Here is a 23,612-nt window from a genome sequence, read left to right on the forward strand (position 1 = left end):
TTCTGTTGTCTATTCTTTGTTATTTGGAAAGAAAGGAGGAGGCTAAGGGGGACAACTGAAGCTCAGCTGAAGAAGTAAGAGTGGGTGGGAATTAAGGGAGAGGATTTTAATTTCACTATCTGCTGTAGTGTTTGGGACAAGAAAACTGAGTAAACATCGTCTAGAAAGAAAACAATGATACAATTTTTTTCAGAATACTTCTGAAACATACACTTAGAAATAGGTTATTGTGCTAGAAAGCAGATCTCTCAGTGGTGAAGAATGACTGTATGCAAGCTCCCAAAGTACCATAAAGCAGAGAAAACAAAATGTCTTGCCTTCAGGAATGATTCTCTAATGCCTAAGTCCTGTTCTTCATTGCGCTCTAGATGATGCTGGAAGCTGAACTTCTCCCTTACAGGTCTCACAAACAAGGAGGTATACATGTGATTAAAAGGCACCTTTACTTCTCAGATAAGTCATGCATTAAATGAACTTGATTAAGCCAAAGGCCAATTTTTTTTCATATAAATTACTCTCAGTGCTTAAACACATCAGAATTTGAGACACTGGAAGAGCTCAACTCTCCCTAAAAGGGTCAACTGCCCTTAAAGATTTAAGTTTTCCCCAAACTGAGATAAATTTTCTAATTTCAAATTTTTTTTTTTTTTGTTCTCAGGTAAGTAGGCTAGGCTTATTTGTTGTATATGTAATATTGACTCTAATCAGACCAGATATACAGTATATGCTTTTACCTTGGCTCTTCTGAAACTTGTCCTGGCCCTGGCCTATATAAGAACTGTATTGGTTAAAGACCAAATAATACTTTCAAATTCAAGCAACATAATCTGAAGGTCAGTTCAAAGTTTCAGAGAAGACCCTGTTTCACACAGAGAGCTAGTATTAAATTCTAGTCTTGGTATGGACTTTGTTGAATCAACACAATGTTTACGGTGGATTTCTTTTCACTATACCTTCTATTTATCTTTTAGTGTCATTAGGTTTTCCCAGATTGGACTACTCCAAGCCTGAATACAATGGCTAAGGGTAATTTTTCTTGCTGTATCAGCTATTGTATTTTAGTCACTTGAGACTTAGCAGGGCCTACATTACTGATAGTTCTATACAACTGTTGCTCTTGTACAGAAATTACAATGTGTTTTAGGCATTATGCAGCTAGCTACTTTCTGGCTACTGAGGATATTGCTGAAATCATAGCATGGCATCAAGGAGCTCGGTGCAAACAAACCACCCAGATGCTTACCCTGCTTTTTGCCAGAGCTCTGTGAAAGGCTATGCTGTTAGCAGAACTGATGCAACCCAATTTAAATGTAGATAGGATTTGTTTGCATCGATGACATCACCACAAGACCTTTTACATGACTGTAATTGTCAAATGGCTTGTAAATTGGTGCATTTTAAACACAAACATACAGTTTATGCTTATTCTGGCAAGGTACAAAGGAACTTGAGTAGTGTAATATGCTTTTACAGTACATGAGATGCAGCACTGTAATTTTAACTTTACTAATTGTGATGTAGAAATAAAACCTATACTTCTTTAAAATTGGATTTTCTTAACATAAGTACTGTATTTAAATGCAGTTTCTGTTGCGTTCAAAAAAATTTTTGAACTAAAACTCTAGTATACTGCCTGTGAAGACAAAAAATTGAAAAACAAATTAAAGCTATTACCATACGGCTAATGCAGACAGAAGTAAGGAAATGCATATCAAATAGCAATATATAGAAAACCTAAAAATTTCTCATCAGTTATCCTACATCTTCCTCTCATCCTTAGAAAGTTTCCCACTTGATTATTCTTGAAATCGGTTCTGATATATTTCCTATTTTATGTATCACATTTATTTATGGTTATATAGTAGCACCAGACGAAAATGCTAAGACCAAATGAAGGAGGTACAGGAGAGATTTCAAACTGACTGTGTTAAAATTACATGCTGTAAAAGTTCTAGCTTTCCAGGAAAAAGCAATTTCCAACTTCCAAAACCTTGCTATTATTTTCATAAAACAAAAAATCCAAGGAAAATAAAATAGAAAATCTTAAAGTTTCAGTGTACTGCTTTTGAATAATGTTATCTACAATTATAAGACAGACAGTCCATTAAATAGAAAAAAGATTTGTTTTACATAAAGCCAGAGAGTACAAAAGCACAGCTTTTGTAATTTTGGTAATATTGCAGTTTTACAAACATATTGCATAGTATGTGTAAGAAAATAGTTCCCATCTTTTTATATATATTTATATACACAAGAAAATCATTAACATGAATGTTACAAAACAAAAATGATTAGCAGACCTTTACTGAGTACTGATTGAAACAATATGACACTCAAACTTTGATCCAACTTACATATGCATTACAGTGAATCAGTTGATAACAATTCCATAGTCTAAGGTTCGTTTTTTAATTTTTTTATTTAGACAATGATTTAGAGTCTAAAAAAACCCATAAAAATAATACATGGTGTTAGCAACTGAATATCTTAAACATCCTTCATTAAATGCTTCTAGACATTTATGGCTGTGTCTTCAATCCAGACTCAATAGCCCTCTGCATCTAAAATGATTTAAAGTGAATTCCGTTATCCAGTCAAGCCACTGTTTTGCACGCAAAACAGTATAACTTCAGTTGAAACAAGCAATGTCTTGGCATGTTTTGGAATACATAGTCTTTCATTTTCTTAGGAACACCAAAAGATCCTCATATGTATGAACAGTAATGTAATTGCACCACACTGACAAAAAATTTAAACCCTGGAAAAAAGTGAACAATCTACAGCTCAAAATGCTGCACAAATCTAAACTATGTTACAATTTCATGTTGTAATTACAACTTGTCATCTCTTCATTCCAACAGAATTAGTAGAAGCAGCAGTGTCATAGTGTTAGATATAATAGAAGTGTCAGTCTTTGGTCTTATCACTTAACCAATGAATGAACTGCAATACAAAACCATACAGCTAACAGCGCTCAGTGAGGTTGGCTGATGCTTTTATTTTTCTTTTTTTAAACAAGAAAGAGACAGTATCCTATAATATCATGACACAGATACTTTTACAGAAGATAAATCTATCATATATATTAAATACATGTAGCTAATAAGGTCTTTTCATATATTTTGTTGTTGTCATAAGGATAGCCCTGAAGAAGTCAAACAGCTGCAATACCATGTTAGTGGTTCCCATACAAACATTCTAGTACAAAAAGAAGCTTTATTTGATACATGTATTCATATACTATAAAAAAAACTCAGAGGAATATTTTAGCCACTGATTTTTTTTTTAATTGTGCTAATATTAATGCTTAAAAATATCCTAAGGTCTTCAATCTTTCCCTAAAATTGTCACAACAGAGTGATTTGTTAATGGGAAACTCTTGCCTTAACCAGAGGAAGAAGTGACATCTTTTTTCTAAAATACGCAATCAAAATATTCAGTCAGATAAGCACTCTACCTAGAGAAACATTAGCTGAGGCTTAATCATAACCTGAATGTTAGATATTATAAATGGCCAACAAAGACTGAAATAACTTGGAGGCAGGGCCAGGAATCTATGATGAAGGTGACAGAATCTGAAAATTTCCTATGGCTTTGCACACAATGACCTCAGCATTATAAAACCAGCACTGAAATAGCACAGCTATGGCTCCATGTTTTAATATGGTATTTGTGCTGAGATCTTCTAGTGTCCTTCCATCTGAAATGGCATTGTGGGATTATGCCATTTTTCTGATATTTTTGGGGCGCACTATAAGTCGAAGAGCTCTAGTATTGAGGGTTTCACTATTGCCAGCTCCAAACATTCAAAAACACTGTGTCCCTTTCTCCTTCTACTCAGGAATAATGACGCTGCTTACAGATTATTGGTGTTCTGATTTTTTTAGTTCTCTAAATGCGTTGAAATCACTTTTCCAATACCCTCTGAAATCATGTGGGCTAGACATATTGTTTAAAATGAAAACTGAGATTTTCCCCTTCTTACAGTTTTCAATGGATTTAAAGTAAAACATCAATATTATGAAACTCACAAGAATATTAAGACAATATCAGAACTCATTATGCTATCTCATAGGTTGCTGAAGCTCTCAAATACTCTCTACTTCAGACTGAAGGGACTCCAAGCAAGAAAATCCTGGCAGAACAGAGCTATGTGGACTTACTGGCTTGGTTTTGTTGACTCCAATGTGCCATCCACACTTCTGCCCTGAGTTTTCTTCATATGAAGTCATAAATTATTCCAGGCTTGCTGTTAAAATGAATCTAGTAACAAAAGATAGACTTTTTTTTTTCCTACCTGCCCACTCCCACCCAAATTTGTGTAAAATTTATAAAGGTTGGGTCTTTCCATCTAGCAGGCAGAAACTTTTTTCGTGTGTATTACAGGTAAGTAATCATATAAGGTGAAGAGCAAACAAATAAGATATTCTTAATGGAAAATTCATGACAAAGTATCTGTAGGCCATCCTGTAGGTTTATTTTGGGAGAAAAAAAAAATCTTAGTCTACTTGTGTGCAATTTGTAAGAAGCCAAAATTTAATTCACCGAATAGATTAGTCACTATAACCTGTTTGTTCATCTTTTAAGTAACCAGTGTATGTAGGTGTGCACAGATAATGAATACATATAGATGTTTCCTCATACAGATCTATATACTTTTCCTCCTGATACACTATTTACCCATGTGATTTTCACGCTACCATTCTATTACTTGTGTGCATAAGAAGATATCTGTTTCCCTACATTTTAAGGGTATGTTGTATGGCTACACTTTCTAATGTTTTATTATCACCTTCTTTGTCACTTGTATCTCTTTCTGTCCCTCTTACTAAAATCCTCAGGCTTCTAATATATGTTCTTGCAATATTTTCTAATATATTTTATTTCCAAGTAAAAGAATAAAATTCTCAAATAAATAACAAATCAGCTGTTAACAGCCTTCTTTTGAAGACATCATCAATTTAAAATCTTCCTTTAACTGGTAGAAACAGCAAATATAGCATTCTTGCTATGGGGTGAAATTCACACCTCTGAAGAGGGCCAATGGAAAGGCAAGCACCAGTCAAGCCGTGGACACGTCTTGTGCTGGTCTTCTGCATAGGAGTGAATTTCACCTGAAGTGAAAACAAAACAACCTTATTAGGTGGTAATAAAATAGAAAGGTAATCACAGTATTAGTTTGCTCATTTTAATTTTTTTTTTCCAGGAAAAAGAAAATTGAGTAGAAATACCCACCTTGCACTGTCTGCCCTGACTTTAGAGTTACCTTGCAAAAGCTGTCATTGCATTGGTGATCTTACACTCAGAAGCCTCTAAAGCTACATGCTAGGTGATGTGACTTAAACGATAGAATTAAAAAGCACACTTACCTCATGTAATCAAGCCATCTTCCACAATAGGAAACATTTTTATACTGTTTTACATTCCTGGGTTCTGCAAGTTTCAAGATACTCTTGTTAATCAATGTTGAGATAAATTTACTAGCAGCATACCAAAGCATTTTTTATAAGATTTCAATTACCAACCAAGCCAAACAAGTATGATCACTGATACAAGAAAGAAATCCTACATCAGCTTGTCAAAAAAGGAAGTCAGTAGTGAGATCTGAGTGCAAATGGGGCTGCACAATTTAAACACAGATCTGATAAAGTCAATGTAATATCAATGTACTTTTTAATATTGAATAGCATTTAATGTATTTTTATATATATTACTATTACTTTAAAAACCTTAGCAGCAGATGGTAAACAAAAGAGAATAATAAATGTGAATGTCATACCAGTTGTTAGTGCATTGCTTCTCAGCATTACACATTCCATTAGTACTAACGTTTGTACTGTGTTCAAATGGCAGCAATTAGACATAGCTAGAAAATGGACAAGATGATTTTGAAGATTTTCTCATTTTTGCACTTGCCAATTATAAAGACCTTATGAAGACCAACACACTGATCAACAAACATATCATCAGTTTTTCCCTCTTTACCCTGTTCTTCTTTTCCAGAAACTGTATGTTCTACTTAAAGCAATCGCTTCACATGCAGTAGCCACGAAAATACTATATAAGGCCATTCAGATCTGACAAACAAGAGCAGATGTCTTTTTAACTCTGCAAGGTAATATTGCTGAGCACTCCCAAAATTTACCTAGTGTACAAAACCCTAGACTTCGTAGACAAAGAATAACAACACACTTTTAAAGAAACCAAACTCAGGGAGGGATTCTGTCTCTTTTTGTGTTAAAAACCATTTACTGAATTGAATTATTTAGTAAAGCAAGCATCACACAATGCTTCAAAATTTTAAAATTCAGGGATAAAAGTTTACATCCAAAAAGATGAATGGAAAATTGTGCTTTCAGACAGTAAAGTTATTTATCATACAGGGGGAACAAATTCATCTCACCATCAGATTCTGGGCAAATTTGTTTATGTACTGTATATATATATATGTGCAGTTCATATCCAGGTCCTGCAAAAATCTAAAACTATGTGCTTCACTTCATGTAGCAAAGGCACCTGTGTTATTCTCCCTTTTGGACAAAAGGTGATATTATGTTCCAGGTTTCCTGATGAAGAATACTTTGATTTCTGAATATCTCATTCCCATCTCTACGTTGAGTGGCAACACAAACCACAAGAGAAGGCAGCGCTGTATTCCTGCTTACACTGGAAGAAGTTGCTCTGCAGGCCGTTTGAAGCGTCGAACTTGTCACAGGGGAAACCGAGCAGAACTGTGAAGCAGAGGGATAGTAACAAAAGGCTATTCTGGTGTGAGGATAAATTGGAGTCATTCTAGCTCCACAAGCAGATGTTGCTACTGGATTGACATGTGGAGCCTGCTCCTGCTGGGGACAGGTAAAGTTTACCATTGGGACAGACGCAGAGCTCATAGATAGTCTGGCGAGGAGCTGAAGAGCTGGGTGAGGAGGAGGAGGAGGAGGAGGAAAAGGAACCCACTGGTAGATTTCCCAGACGGATTGTATCTGCGTTTAAAAATATCTACAAGAGGAGGGGGGGGAAAAAAAAGGCGTAAGTAGATTTTTTTCAGCATCGTGACATATTTTAAAGACATGTTTTGAGGCAGTCATGAGTTTTTTAGAAATATTTAAAAAATAGATATATTTTATTAGAAGTATTAGAAAGATTATTAGAAATACTAGAAATAGATATTAGAAATAATTATTTTTAGAAATAAAAAAGCTGTCAAAATTTCATGTTTTTCAACTCTGTGTAGTTGCATACCCATTGACGCTCATTACTACAGTATATGCAAATACTTCACCCAACATGTTTATTCAGATACAAGCAGTGTCATACAAAAACATTTGGACAATATTCTTGAAGAGGTTGAATTTTCACTTATACGTTTTATGATTAAAATTTATTCATTCATGGCAGTAGCATATCCTTGCTCTGGAAGAATTTGTATTTTAATAAGTGTGAAGTGATATTAAAGCACATTCCCCAGTGTGTTCCTGTAAGCAGCTGGAAATATGTGCTGAACTGTGCTAAATTGTAGGGGCTTAACAACAGCTACATCCAGAGAATAATTAAATAAGGGTACAGAGTCGTATGCACAAAATAAAGAGCTTATTTGACCTAAATTAAGAGGAGAAAAGATTTCAGGTTAAAGTCTTATTAAGAAGGTCATCAAGCTATTCCCATTTGTTTTTGAACATTGAATATGATTTAATTTTTTTTTTTTTTTAAATCTCCTTCCATTGGAAATAGCATAAGCAGTATGAGACTGTAAAAGCCAGTAATGTTCATGAATCTGTGTTGAGTTCTGCAATATTTACACTTACGTTACATTTTCAGAGTGTTGAGTAAACAATGTCATTAACTTAGGTAACTAAAGGAGGGAAAACCCATTTCTTCCACTGACACAAGCAGACAAGTTTCCCGCTGCCTAGAGTTTATTTTTTATTTATGGAAGGAGTAAATGAGAGCCAAAGTAAGATCAGTCATTACCTCAGGTGCAGACTATGAACTTCAAGAAGACAGGTTACAAATCAAGATGGCTTTAAGCCCTGCAGATAACAGTGTGAAGCTTAGGAAAAGGTGAGTTCCTTAAATACTTACTAGTGTTTTTTATAAGGTATCGAAAATCATCAAAGCCAACTTGACACCATTATATCACAATGTTGGCAGTACATGTAAAGAATCTGGGGAGATATGGCATGTGTTGCTTTTTTCTACAGGAGACAAGTAATATTTTATGATAAAATCAGTGGTATATGGCAGAAAAGCAGCGCAGAAGCACTACTAAGCCCCTGCTGGAGAGAAGTGAAGGAGAGCAGGCTGGGAAAAATTTGAGGAGAGAAGCCTGGATAAAATCCCATACAAAGGCTGATGCACAGTCATGTTACCATTCACAGCAGAAGCATTGTAAATGACTGGGATTGAATCATAGAAGGAAATACAGGCTGAAAGTAGCCCCAGACAATATAACCCTCCATCATTGTGAGTTCTCCAGCTCCCAGAGTAAGATACTGTCATCACTGGGAATTTACACTAAAAGGGACAGAAAGGGAGAATCTGAGGCACAGGTGACAACTGCATGGCACGATGCCTGTTTTATTTCACATCCTGACTGATAGAGGAATTGATTAAAAAACTAAAATGAAGCAAATGATTATCTTTGTTCTGTAATTTATATGACAAAGGAATGATGTATTTACACACACATCCACGCATTGCTGCTTTAAAAGTCCAGTGTCATAGACCTGAAATAATTAGGAGTCAAAACCCCCGCAGAAATAATTTAGATGAAAAAAATGTGGATGGTGTTGGGAACAATTTAATAATGTTCTGCTAGAAATACAACTGAAAAAAAAAAGATTACACATGTAAATACATTCAGCTCAGCTAGGAGTAAATGTGAAAGTAACTCTGGCAAGCATAATAAGAAAACAAAATAACATGGGGAAAAAAAGAATTTGATAGAAAACTAGAAACTAGGAATTGGTAAAACGTAGGAAGGAAACAAAACACATAATCATCAGTCAGTGGATTGATGGGTAGTAAAAAGTAGTCTTTCACTTCTCGTATCAAGAATAAAAGAAATATTAACAAGTCCACTATTAATGGAGCAATGGTAGAGTTATCAACTAGTACTGTGTAAAAATCCAGTAGCATTCAACAGTGTAAGCTCTATGTAAGTATAAGCGTTTCTTTTATACTGAATAGTGCTCAGCATAGTTCTGTACTTGGAGAAAGATCAAGTATTGATGTCAGAACATGACTGTGATAAAATACTTCAATTCCAACAGTAACTCAACAGGATATTAAACAGGAGCCAGTAATGTCATATACTTTTAATCAGCAGTTCTTGATAACTTTTAACAAATAGATCTCAAAAAAAATCTGAGCAGCCTTTTGGACTATTAATACTGATAAGAAAAAGACTATTTCTATGCTTTTGTTTAAAAAAATGGAAGGAGGAGATATTAGAATATTATACATGTGATAATAAAAGGCACTTCAGGGTAGAAGACATACATGTAAGAAAATCCAACAACAATACAAGATTAGCTATTTGTACTTTTGACAGAGCATGTGACTGGCCATTAAGAGTTTAGCTGCAGAGGCGATGGGGAAGGAACATGAGAAATCTGTAAATCAAAATTAAATGGATTCTAAAAGACATGTCTTGATTCAAACAAGAATTAACTCAGAAAAAATCAGAGGGCATATATGTCAGAGATCAGGCTAGATTAAAATCTCTTGAACTTTATTATCTTTTTTTTTCTAGAAGCTCAATATTTTTATGTGTTTGTTTACAGCAGGACGGCTATGCTTCTGCAACCCCTCATTGCAGATGTTCTGCAGTGTACTGCTCTAAGACTTTAATCCAGTGGACCTCACTCCAGTGTGCATTACAGTACAATGTGGCTCAGTTATTTTTCTCATTAAATTAATGATCTTTTTTAAGTGTAGCTGTGCATGCTTTTCTACTGGTGCTTACAAATTTCACACTGTGTTGTAGATCAGTCCAGGTTTTTCTGGTGTCATAATCTTGAGCTATGAGGTAGCTATGAGGTCCTGGTCCCAGCAAGCATCCCAGAACATCTTGTGAGTAACGTGGATACCAGGGTACAGTGTCCAAGAAAAACCGAAGCGGCTTCTTATGAGGGTGTATTGCTGCGGTGAGTCTAACAAGCTCTATGCCTTTGAAGAAAGCCGGGAAGGCTGTGCAATTTAAACAGACTCCTATAGCTAATCCCTGGGGAAGCTCGAGATGAAGAGTATTAATAAAGATGGCTTAAAGCTAGCATTAAAATCTACTCTGTACATATACTTTCGAGGTTATAAATAAAAGCTAAATTTACAGATGCAACATCGCTACCTATTAGTTAAGCAGGGGTCCAAATATATCATCAGAGTAGCCCAATACGTAAGGAATTTCAGAGGAACATAGTCCATGTTTAAGGACATACCCTCTCCTCTCCTATCATCTGCTAAAAACTGAAATTCATGGCCAAAAAGTCCTCCAACATCAGTAAAACTTAAACAACTTACCATTTTATGCCTGATGTTATGAGGCGTTTAAAGAGAAGGGAAGAAGTGGCAAGACAAAAAACTGAACAGTATTATGTTCCCAGGGAACACTGTTGCTAGATGGCAGTAGTTAATGGAAGTGCCTGTACACACGGTCTTTCTCTAATCTTTTGTGCTGCGAAAGGTATGAGATAAGCCATTTAATACTTCATATGCATCAAGGCCACGCAAGCCAGTCATGCTCTTTCTGAGAGTCTCACACCTCAGCAGATAAATAGGCAAGGATGAAAACAAAACTTTTATCCATTCTTGAAACATTGTGGGAGACTGACTGAGAGATTACAAAATGGAAAAGGCAACAGCTACTCAGAGAAATGCTATTTCACAGAGAGCAGAGCACTGAGCAGCATCTTTCCTTCTAAATACTTAAGGTTTAGAAATCCTACACCACTGCTTTGTCTTGTGCATCTTAGCGCTGAGAAAAATATATCAGCCGTATAGTATCTAAAAATAGACCTGATTTCTGACTAATTAAAGTAGCAAACTGAATCAGCCTGTAGGGCGTGTGATAGGAATGGAAAAATAGTACTATTTTTACATATATTTTTTGCTAACGGAGATCTGAAAGTTATCTGCTCATCAGACTGTGTTGTTAATCTGAACAGTGAGAGGGAAAGAGAGAGGAAGGCAAGCCAGAAAATATGGATTATCTACAAACCAAAGAACTAAATTGAAGGAGAGAACTTTCAGTGGGCACGATATAGGCATGAGGTAAAAAATCAAATATTCCTACAAGCCATTTCGTACAGAGATATGGCCCTGCCATATATAAAAGTTCTCCACTGGGTCGTTGACTAAGTCCTCTCAAGAGAGGAGATGATAGGCTACATTGATAAAGCCAAATGAAAGAATTAGGATTTACAAACATTGAAGAATTTTCTGTATGCATGTACAGTTTGATTAGACAGGTAATTCTACAGAGCTGCAAAGGCATATTTCAGGGCTAATGTAGATAAGAAATGGCAGGAAACTGGAGGAAATGCGGAAGAAAAGAAGGAAAGCTGAAAGGTTGGTGTTCATCAACCAGTATGAGGAGACAGCGTAATGACATCTCACTAAATAAACCTCTTGAATTCCCTTAGGCTCTTCAGAATTAATCTGGTTTCTAACAATGCAAGATTTTGTCTAGTCTTTTTGCTCTTCTGCATATGTTATCAGAAGCATACATACTAAGAGGATTATATAGATTGGGTCACTAGACTCAACTATATAATTTTCATATGCTGGTATGTTTTAACATTCAAGGTGATGAACTATAGGATAAATTGCAGTACTTTAGTTCACATGGGCCATTTGTTCTAACACCTATCTGTGTTTTTGACATTTATTTTAAAACTATTAACCTAAAATAGCTTTCATTAAATCTGAAAGATAGTTCTGAGAAAAAGAAAAAAAATCATAATGGAAAATTAAAATATTAACTTGATAGCATATATGCAGTAAAATACATATGCTGGCACAATATCTGGAACCATATCTGTCATGGTGATTAATAGTATTGAGGAACAGTTAAACAGTGAAATGAATGTGATGATTGGGATGAAACTGATACTAAATATTCAGAGAAGACCAAAAGATCTAGTACAACCTGTCTATTGAAAATGTATTCTCTACAGGAGTACGATCAATTGACCACAAGACAAATCAGACCTTTAGGCCAAAGCATGCTCTGGTGTGGTGAATGTTCTCTTTCTAAAGATTATACCTGATACACTTGGACAGAGCCACACTGGCAAGTTTCTTTTGTTAACATTGCTCCAATTCCCACCTCCATATTATGCCTGGAACTACTGACAACTGAAAGTGATTTGAAAACTAACATATATATATGTTAAATATAACATTGTACATTAGTGAAGTGTACAGTTCCTGCTTGAATGGAAGAATTTATGCTTTGACTCTTCAATAGTGAAGTGGTGTTTATGAGAGTCATGTTTCATCTTAAGTACACATTTTTGTAAATTCATGGTAAATAAACACAAGCATATATTGTAACTTCTAAGTTATAACCCCAGTGCAATTTATATAAGTGGCTGCTGAAGCAAAAACTTTCTGGTGTATTTATTCTTTCTGTCAAGAAAATAATTTTCCAGGATGATCAAATGGGGTGCTGTGAATGTTAACCAGTTAAAGTTTACAAGTTCCAGTGCTTATGGAATGCCAATGGTAGTCTCACGCACAAGAATTCCCAGAATCAAATTCTACATGATATTAGAAGTCTTTGCAAATTCATTCAATCTAGGGACAGATGTGACTTCTTTGTGATTTATGTACCCAACCCAGAAAGGAAATCTGCTTGGAATATTTGTGCTTAGTCTACTGAGTACAAAAACTTATTATTTAATTACCATTCAAATCAGAACTAGATTAAGATGTGATATTAATGGAAAAAGATTTTATTTATATAATAAATTATTCATCTTCACTTCTTTTTCTCTTTCTAATAAAATGGCTTATGCTGTTGGTCTTCAAAATTTGCTCATGAACAAACAGTTCAAAGATGGGTGACGTCAATTAAAACACTTGCTTTTGTAGTTTGGGAACACTGTATTTTGGTTGTAGACTTCTACATAAAAGTGCTTTTTACTATAAATTAACTTACACTTTAATAACTGTTTCAAGTTGAAAATGAAAGGTTTTGTTTAAAAATAACATGGTATTTTAATAATTTTAAATATCTGTCAAAACATCTTAATAGAATTCTTGAAGCCAATAATTAAAAAAATACAGAAAACTTTTCCCTTCAATTCCAATAATCTCTTTCCTCCCAGACAACAGTGATGAGTCAACTAGTTAATACCATGAAAAAGGGTTGTGAAAACAAAATGCAGCACACATTTATTAGACAATTTTTGGTGAATAAACAGTGGATCTTTCAGCTCTAGAACCTGCCATTGGTTATTTTTTATTGACTTTACTTCATCCATATCAAACATTTAAATTTTTTTTTGGAAACATTTAATCTCAGACAAACATAACTCAGCTGAATTGAACTCATCTAGGAAATGTTGTTGCCTTTGATCAGCCATTCCTCCGTAGTCATGGCAAGCAGCTTGCAGGAAATGGTAATTCCATTTCAGTGTATTTAGATAAAGAAATCCTTTCTTATTTTCTGTTTCAGAACATAAAAACTATCCAGAAAAAAACCACCAAAACTAAAGATTTAAAATGGTACTGTTCGTTGGGCTTACAAGTGAAGATTACTTCAGTTTTATTAAGTATTAATTTCTGTGCTAAATACGTCTCCTGGACTTAGAGAGGGAACTGGATAGGATTATAGGTCAAATGTTAGTACTATATGCATTTATTAGGCTCTACAAAATAATCTTGGGTGGATGCTTCATAAACTGTGTTGCGCTAAAATGGTAAATATAAACTAGGCCTCTTGTCTGCAACACTGATTTTGAGCAAACTTTGTCTGTTAAAGAGTATTGCCCATTTTTAATGTGACAGCTATAAACCTCACCAAGGGATCAGCCTCATTATGCCAGAAACAAGCAAATGTAGTCTACAAACGATGCTACAAAGGAGTGTAATTTGACAAGGAAATACAGGGCATAAAGAATTAAGTAGGAAAAAGGTCACAGACAGGGTGACTAATGTGAATATGTTTGTAAAAATGAGAAGCCTCTGTGCATTTTCCTCCTTTTATTTACTTGGTCTTTGATAGTCAGTGAGATGCAATGAAAGTGCAGAGCCTCGCTTACATAGAAGCTGCTTGCAAAAATACACAGCAGCTGCACAAGACTCATAAGACCTGAAGCTAGTTAGCAGCCTTCTCCTTCAAACGGTGATGTGTTGTCAAACCCATTAAAATTAGTTGTTAGACCAATGAGTGGACAACATCAAATAATCCTTTAACCTTGTTATCATTATATGATAATGTATTTCAGGTTCAATTCTGACATATTTTTATGCCTAGCAAAATCTAGTATCTACAGAATTCAAACCTGATCTGCACTTTTGCATTGTGTTTATATGTGAAAGAAGCAGTAGTCAGCTACTAGTCATTGTGCTGAATTTCCAGACAAGGAATGTTCTTTTTCTTCTTATGTGAACCAATAGATTCAGCTAGAGCCTGGAGCTTCACATTTTATTTTCCTTGTAAATGATTGCTGCTTTAAACCATTGGTTACGGTTTATTTATAGAATAATACATAGTTCACAACTAAATGCCAAGCTATAATTGAATCAAAGGATTCTGCTGATGCCTTGACTCACAAGGGTGCAGCTCAAGAGCTTTATAAAGGGCAGCAGAATCTGAGTCGAAATTACAGCCCCCAGTATTCAGTCTGGGATCACACATTATAATGCGTAATAGGGCTAAAAGGATTATTATAATACTGCAGTAAATAAAAAGAAAATGTATCAAACAGCGGAATCCAAAATGCTTGCAGAGGCTTTCAGTTTATGATGTGGGAGGCTAGAGATTATACTGCATGAGAAATAAGGCTAGAGGAGAAGTATTTCATAAACACATTTATGTTCTTAAAAAATATTCTGAATTTATTCTTAAATAAAAGGAAAATATATGTTTCATAGATTAATCTACAGTAAATTCATAACATTCTGCTACGTGGCTATAACTGGTTGATTCCAGATGTCACATAGCTATTTTCTGGCATAATAGAGCAATAATTATGCTATAGAAGGAAAATATTAATTCACATATCTTTGATGATTTTTTAAATAAGCTTACAAACATTAAAAAGTTAAATTTAGTTAACCAGTGTGAGAATAATACAAAAATATTGTATTTTTTCTAGTACAAAAAATGTCTTATCACAAAAATGGTTCGCAGATCCAATTCACAAAGACAACGTTCCTTTATTCGTGAAAGAAACCTGACTGATAAAGCATACATTTTTTAGGCTAAAATGAAGATTATTTTTTACATAGATACTCTGTTTTGGTTTAGAACATGTTTTCTTAAAAATAAGTAATGATAAACCCTTTACACTTTTTTCTATACTGTCTGCTAATCTGTGGTGTATCTGTTGGGCTGTAAGCAAGGACACCAATCAATATTTTGTTATGTAGACATTTTATCCATCAGATATTTACCCTGGTTCTTCACACCAGGCTGTAAATACTCCAGCAATTCCCTAATGTGGCCACGGTAACTTTGCACAACTGGTGATGCTGTGGAAGCTCGTCGTATGCCTTCCAAAGTGTTTCTGTAATTTCCTCTGACCCTCTACAGCGTAAGAGATAAAATAGTGGACTATAAAGGCATTGGTCAGACCTCAGGATGGAATTTCTCTGTGAATTTAGGGTTCGGTTCTTTGCAGATCTTACTGGTATTGCAAATATTCAAGACATAATTAAACATTTTGAACTTTGTCGGATGTATGTTTACAGAACAGCTCCTTGGGAAAGAGCGGGAAAAGGATGGTAGCTTGTTTTCTGATAACTATCAATCTAACATCTATGTGGGAATTCACAGATGTGCAAAGTCTTACTTACCATGTAGAGGAATATAATGATTTTTAATAGGAAGTTCAGCAAAATCTGTTTTATACTGGCATTTTTTTCCTACAAAGTATTTAATGCTGAATTGAATTCCAGTTCTGAATCATACATAACATAGTAATTATAACTTTTCTTAGGTTCCCATTCTCACAGTCCAACTGAGGTCATAGGACATTATTTGCAAAACTACCTTTTCAATAAATTGTAGTCAATACTTAAGAAAAATTAGAAGTCATGCAATAAACTCACAGTGTTGATATAGAGAAAAATGCCTGATGAATCCACAGATTAAATATTTGTACAAAGCACCACAGAAATGCATGGTACTAAACCAAGACATTATAGATACAACCATTGCTTCAGGGATCATGGGGAACTGAGGAAAGGTAACAGTCTTTCTGTAGCTTGTTTTTTTTCTTTTTCATTTTCAGTTGAGTATTACTTTTTCCCTCTAGCAATATCATTAAGGGAAAGAACAAAGAAATACATTCTAGGTGAAAAATTTATGTTAACAAATGTAGGAAACATACTAGATTAGGCCAGGTAGGGATTTATGGAGGGGAAGCAGGAAAGGAAGCTTTAGCCCCTGCAATAAAAATACCCACAGAGAGGACAAGGGTGAGGGAGGACAATATTTACTATTAAAAGAGGATTAGATTGTCCTTACTGCTATCTCAGCAACTTTAGGAAACAGTAACAAAGACTTCATATTTAGAGAGGTGGTAAGTAAAGATGAGAGGTTATGGGAAGAGCTGGCTTTTGGAGAAACTCAGAAATAAGATGGGGCATGTGGTATTTGAGGCTCTGAATTAGGAAAATATTTAATTATGCAGGCCAGATACTTGCATCAATTGAAAAATGTTATCAAAGTAGGCCTTTGATACAGTATATCAACCAAAAATGTTCCTGTCTGCATTGTAACGCAAAGAGTGTGAATTGCAGGGGATTATCTGTCATAGATGTGAATGCTGGTGTTGTATGTTGTTGCTTATTTGGATAGTTTGTGGAGTATCTGGAACATTTGGTAGAAAATACAAAATACAAACACAAAAGGCAAAAAATTTCTAAAGAGCTCTGTTCCCAATTAGATATTTACATTAAACAACCGGTTTTCCAAAAATGCTGTAACCTGGCAAGTCCCACTGAGAACAATTTGAATATCTATCCATTTCTCCAAAGTGCCTAATAGAAATCTGAGAGCCTTTGATACCCTTGCACAAGTTTTTTTTAATGTTATATCATTTTAAGGATTGAAGATTGAAGGACTCTCTATCAGTAATCTTTCACGCGTTTCTGCAATACATGGATTGCCAACCAAACCAGTGACCCAATTTAAAATTGTTTTCATGAGTTCGCACAGGTTTACACATGAAGAATCTATATTTTTTTCAAAATCTTTTTATGTCATGCTGATCACTGAAACAAGACACTGATGAAACAGTACAGTGAACATATCATTGAAGTACTCTGTCTCTCTTACAGAGATTGTAACAATTCAGGGAAATAAACCACAAATTTGTGTAGAGCAAATTTGTTAAACCTCTTCATCATGGTTTAATGAAGTATTAATCCAAATTAATCCAGACTTCTCTCTCTTAGTTTGCCAGATTCATCCAAAGTGATTTTTTACCACTGTCACTTAGCTGTCTCTGTCCCATGGATATGCTGAAGGACCGGGTAGCTTTTTCCTTGACTCTTAGATTAAAAATAATTCTTATCTATATTCATTTAACTAACATTTTTTTCAGTGTGAATAAAACTTAGTGATTCAAATATTTGCAAAAAAGAAAATAAGTCTTAATAATTGAGCAAGCTAAACCAAAATTACTTTCACGTAGGCAAATGTAGAACACTTCTTGTGATGTTTACCTTGCTGCTGACTAAACTATCCTCACATTGTTTGCGTTACGCTGGGCAGAGCTGTAGAACATTTCTCTGCCGGCTGAACTTACCTCCCCTTCTGTGGACTGTAAGTGCAGTTCTTTCCTACAGGTAGCCTTTAAGTCTCCTGCAGCTGCATTGACTTGCACTCCCCTGGGTGCTTCCATCACCAACGATCTAGTAGGAGATTCAAGTCTGAAAGACAAAAACAGTCACTGAGAAAAAATGCACTGACTCAAACCACCAAAAACCACCCAGCCCCAAAACCCACAATGCCTGTAGATATAAATGTATTTTGAAAGGTAAAAAGTAAAAATGTATAAAAAGTAAAAATGAAAGTAAAAATGAGTTATACATGTGATTCTCTCACTACTCTTTATGGCCCGGAGGAAAAAAAAAAAAAGTATGTGTTTAAATCTATTCCTATTTAAGACAGCATTTAAGCATATACTGATATAAGCTTGTCTGCTTAGTGACGCTTTCTGGCGTTAGTACCTAATTTACTTGACTGTACTAATACTGAAATATAGGTACTTCAGAATCCACACGTCTCTCTGAGTGCTTCTGTAATGACAGGTTAATAACTAAAGTCTGCTTAGTGACCGATGACAAACGTGCAACTAAATAAAAAGAAAACAAAACACTTAAAAAGTTTTAAATAATGATGTAAAACCGATTAGAATGACTTTGCCTTCACAGGCTCATTCATATTTTGGGTAGGTGTAGCAGCATTATGTACGAAGGAGAGATGAAAAGAAAATCTGTTATGCTTCTATTATTGTGGGGGTTTTGCATGCTTTATTTGTTCTGTAAAATACTCATTATGCTCTTTAACCCTGTTATAATAGGGTTAAGATGCATATCACCGGGTCTTGGCATCTTTCCTCAAAGCAGCTATTGTTCTTCTACTGTCAGTCTCCCCATTTCTCTCTGCCCTATACTCAAGATCCTCCATCAACCTTAATGAAGAAATATGATGCTTTCTTAGCTATGTTATCTCACAGAGTTGTCCACGTTTCTCTTGAAAGGGAAGTACTAATGCAAAGATTTCATAGCAGTCGTGCTCACACACTGAATAGGAAAGGTGAGTGGATGAAAACTGTATTGAACTAGGAAACAAAAATTTGGATTCCAGTTGTGTTCAGCTGTAGACTATGTGTTCAGCAGAGCCACGTTAAGAGAGAGACAACTCTTTTAATCTATTTATAACTCAATAATATAATGACAGAACACAGTTCCACTTTACCTGAAGAAAGGCTTTTGGTAAGATGAAATATATTAATGATAGAAAAGTCTAGAATGAGTAGCTTGAAGAAAACATTGTATTTCCCTCTTCAACAAATTGTATTTTGAGTGTTAGGTCACATTCATCCAAAAATATAATGAGGTACTACATGTATAAAGAAAAGAATATTTTGACAAAGAATTTGCTACAGAAAAGCCAAATGAAAGATCTGACAAGCAATGGAACAAGAGATTTTCAGTGTATTTCAACTGTTTGAAATTGAATTTTTTAAGTCTACAGAATAGCGATGGATTATCATTTTGAAACCAAAATGCCACATTTGCATGCAAAGTAAGTCACTGAGATGGTGTCTGTGAAATATTTCTGCTTGTTACACATCACTGACACTCAATAGCGAAAGGGGAAAAAAAAAAAAAAAAGAAAAGCAATTATTTGGCAATACAAAATGAAAGTATTAAAAGCAGGTGTCCAGATAGAGAAAAACACTATTTGTAGCTACCTATATAAAAAAAGCATACATGGGATATAAATAGACAGGAGTAGTAGAAAAATCTATATTTCTGTTAGTGCTAAGCCATTTTCTTTCATTTTTTTGACACTCTGCAGGGACAAGTTAATAGAGGGTTCTGCAGTTCTTTGTACCAGGGAAGAATCTAAATATCATGAATTATTTAATCATGTACGTCAGTGTTTTTCAGGTGGTGGTTTGTGAACTTCTGATGTCTATAAGACAGCAGAAAAAGAGCTTCCAAAACCTTTCAGAAACCACATGAACGATAAAGTTTAGAAATTAGATTTTCGAAAGTACTCTGTTGCCTTAATGAGGTTTTACCTTGAATTTAAAAGGAAACTGAATTGTATAAATGTTAAATGACTGGATACTTCCATTCCATATTTTTTAGCAGTATATTTTTGTGATTCATAACCTACTTGCCAGGAATATTAACATTTCTCAGTGGTTTCAGCTGCCATTTCATAATAATGAAGAGAAAAGTGCTCTTAACTACGTTTATTGCATCGAACTGATGGGTATTAGCGAAGTCACAAATATTTCTGGTTTCATAACATCAAAACCACTCTTAGACCTGACTGAAATTTTTCAGCAGGTGGACAATAAAAATCTATTTAGAAATATCTTTCAAGACACTATGACTTTGTTTGAAGAATAAACTTTTCTTTTTCCAAAACACATGACAGTGTATAGATCAAAGTTGATCAAAGTTTTTCTGTCTAGTTTCATCACTGTTTTTCATGAACTACATTAACATAAATGACTTCCAGTTTCTCTAAAAAGAAAGCATATCAGCGATTAATTTCTGAACTTGAGAAGAAGTTGTTAATATCAGCCTTCTACACACTGTGAAGAAATTTCTTTTTCAGACAATAGATTTTTTTAGCAGTTTCCTGAAATCAAATAATGTGGTAGAAATGTCAATAAATGGCTGATGATCAGCAGAGCAGTTTTTAAAACACCACCCATCTATTAGTAAAATTGAATGCCTAAATCTGTTTTACAGTTACTAATTTACTTGTTTTATTATTCTTCTTTGGATAATCTACATCTGAAAAGTGACTTAGCTGTGCAATCTGCAGCATGCTACTGGATATGCAAAAGTCTATACACATAGAGATTATTTCCTCAATGTTTTGAGATAAATGACGTTTGATATGCAGCTGCTTTATAATATTTTTTATTTGTCATATTTCTGAAAGCTTTAATCTCTACTATAAACTTACTGTAACACTTCACATTGTAATACTCATCCCTCCAAGGAAAAGTGCATTATTACAATAGCATATCAAGAATTTGCTTTCCTTTCATATTTACTGATGGCCTGTCACAGTGGCATTTACATCTATGAGTGAATCCTATTCAGATAATTTAATTTTTCTTTCCCAAACAATAAACAGATATGATGGAGAAGGTGACTACTGTTATTATCAGACAGAAGCTACAACATTGTAGGAAAGACAAAGAGGCTTTTAAGAAGAGGTTTTTAAATAACATAATGTATCAATTCGCTATATGTGATGCAGACAGATGATCTAGCCAGAGCAGAGAAGGGCTTTTTTCTTTTCAATTATCAATGGTTAATTTGTGAAAAAAGATAAATTTCAGAGGATCAAAGCTGTATGAATTTCACTTGAATTCATTAAAGAATTATTGCTAAAAAAGGAAACTTTTCAAATATCTTGATTATGTTCCTTTGAAGGTATTAAAATATTTCTCATCAGAAATGCAGAAACATTTATTTTTCATTTGGTATTTTCTGTTTACAAGCTGACCTAGATTGTATCAGAGAAAAATAATTTAAAAAATGAACGAAAAGGTTTCATTTTGGGTTTTAAGAAATATTTTAGATTTACCTCTTGCATATCCCTCATACTCTCATGGGATATAATTTATCCATGTTAATTTTGTTCTGTTAGCTAGCAGAAGGTATTTCTTACAATAGAAGGAAATAGAAGATTCCCCTGTGCAGATGTGAATAATTTATGTGCTTTGTGTCTGTTTAAGCAGTGGATCCAACCCATGCTACTTAGTAAAATGACTGATATGAACCTCTACCAATGTGGAATTTGTGTTTGAAACAGGGTATTAAAAAATATACTGTCAACTAGAGATTGCACATGTAAAGCAGGTAGTCATTTCCCCTTTACTGGCACCTTTACACCTGGGGGTTGAGAAATACTTTAATACTTCCAAGTATTTAACTTTCATACATGATGGTCTTGCCAACATACATTGTTGTGGCTTTTTTCAGTAAGCATAGGAATCCTGTGCTATTAAAAAAAAAAAGTTTTGCAAATATAAAACCAATGGAAAATCTACACATTGACTTGGTAATCTTTTTGTAGATTTCTACAGATTAAACTAATTGCGGCATTGATCTTGCTGCCTGTACGTAAAGAGTTGTGGCAGTCTGGGGCTGCAGAGAGGTAAGATACACAAAGAGGAGAAGGGAAGGCAAATGGATGTGCCAAGCCTCTCTCTATCCCTCGTCCTACTTCTTCCTTGTAAACAAGGACTCCCAACCCCAAAACCTCATAGAACGCAGGGCCTTCCTCTTCCACAAGTGAAACCATTTTGTTCCAAATTAGAATTAAGAGTTTTTTACAAAAATAATTTTGAAAATGTTGTTTTCCAGAAACCTCAAATAATTTTAAATATATATTCTTTCCATTTCTATTACTATGAAAAGAACAGCTGGCTGCCCTCATGCTCAAGGAAACTGATTTCAAGAATCCTCCAGTGAGACCAAGAGTCCTTAAAGAAGTCCACTGAACACTGATGATGCTAGGAAAAATTAGGGTTCCATTCAGTCCATTTCCTTGAAGTCAGGCTGCAAACTCCAGTAGTATCCATAAAGAATAACCAGGGACTTTTATGATCATGGTGACAAAAAACCTGGAAGCCTTTTTTTTAAGATATTGTAACTATTCAAACAGAGGATTCTTGATTAGCTGCATTTGACATCACAGTGGAATACTATGAAAATAAAATTACTATTCACTCATTTCAATTTCATTACTTATACTATTTACAAGATTATACGTGCACTTTTTAACATATATATAAAGTGACTAAAAATCTCTTTTTGATATTTTTACACGTATCAAAACGTGCACCTCTGCAAGATGCATATGAATCATTGCCAGAATAGTTATTCTTCCTGAAGCTTGCTGTATTCTGATGTTTTTAACCAAATGCTTGTATTTTCAGGAAGAATTTTTTTTTTTTTTAATTGAAATGCAAGCGTAAGTGTGCAGGCCTCATGATTCCTTAATATTGTTCACTGATCATCAGATACCCTTTATCAAGAAGCAAAATTCTCATATGTTCATGTGAAGCTCTTTAATTTATGTGGGAACCTAACCTTTAAGGGCACAATTTGGCTCTATTTTGTGACTTCACAACACAAGTCTTAAGTAAGAGAAAGTTAAATAAATATTTTATGGAATAGGTAATGGCCTAAACCAGTAAATATTATAACTTTTTTTTTCCAATATCCAATTTTGCAGCTCATGGAAAATAAACTTAAATAAAGAGGAAAATTTCTTGACTTAAATCAGACCGGTAGAAGGGCATTCAGTATAGCATTTCACGTTATGTCCATGCTCTGCGTGTCTCTGACTTTGGCATGTGTCAGCATGTCCTTATTATAACTCCTGAAATTCTCATTAACCCAGAAATCACCTCACCAGGCTCAAATCTGAGTTCTAATTGCCCTGTACATGCCACTGGCTTCAGTTCAGTGGGTCTCCATTATCATAGAGACATTTGAAACAACTGAGTATTTTAATGTTGTTTGACATAGATGACAAATCAGAAAAACAATTTCCCCACATAGGGTAATAAAGAATCTCTTCTGAGAATATAAAAAATAGTAGTTACTGAGGAGGAAAAGTAAGGAATAAAATGGCATTGAAGAGTTTTTCAGTGATGTTATTA

The 23,612-nt window shown here is 34.5% G+C and overlaps 1 protein-coding gene across 2 annotated transcripts in view; it reads right to left on the minus strand.

Annotated features, from left to right (window-relative positions):
* Positions 1 to 6,792: 6,792 nt before the first annotated feature.
* The window catches only part of SGCZ (sarcoglycan zeta), a 230,977-nt gene continuing 214,157 nt past the window's right edge, over positions 6,793 to 23,612 (minus strand). For both annotated transcript variants that reach the window (XM_075499215.1, XM_075499214.1), the window contains 2 exons: positions 17,985 to 18,108; positions 6,793 to 6,999 (listed from right to left, as the gene is read on the minus strand). In XM_075499215.1, coding sequence (XP_075355330.1) covers positions 6,793 to 6,999; positions 17,985 to 18,108 — 331 coding nt within the window. The remainder of the gene's footprint in view (positions 7,000 to 17,984; positions 18,109 to 23,612) is intronic.

Source organism: Mycteria americana, chromosome 4, assembly GCF_035582795.1.
Source record: "Mycteria americana isolate JAX WOST 10 ecotype Jacksonville Zoo and Gardens chromosome 4, USCA_MyAme_1.0, whole genome shotgun sequence".
NCBI lineage: Eukaryota > Metazoa > Chordata > Aves > Ciconiiformes > Ciconiidae > Mycteria > Mycteria americana.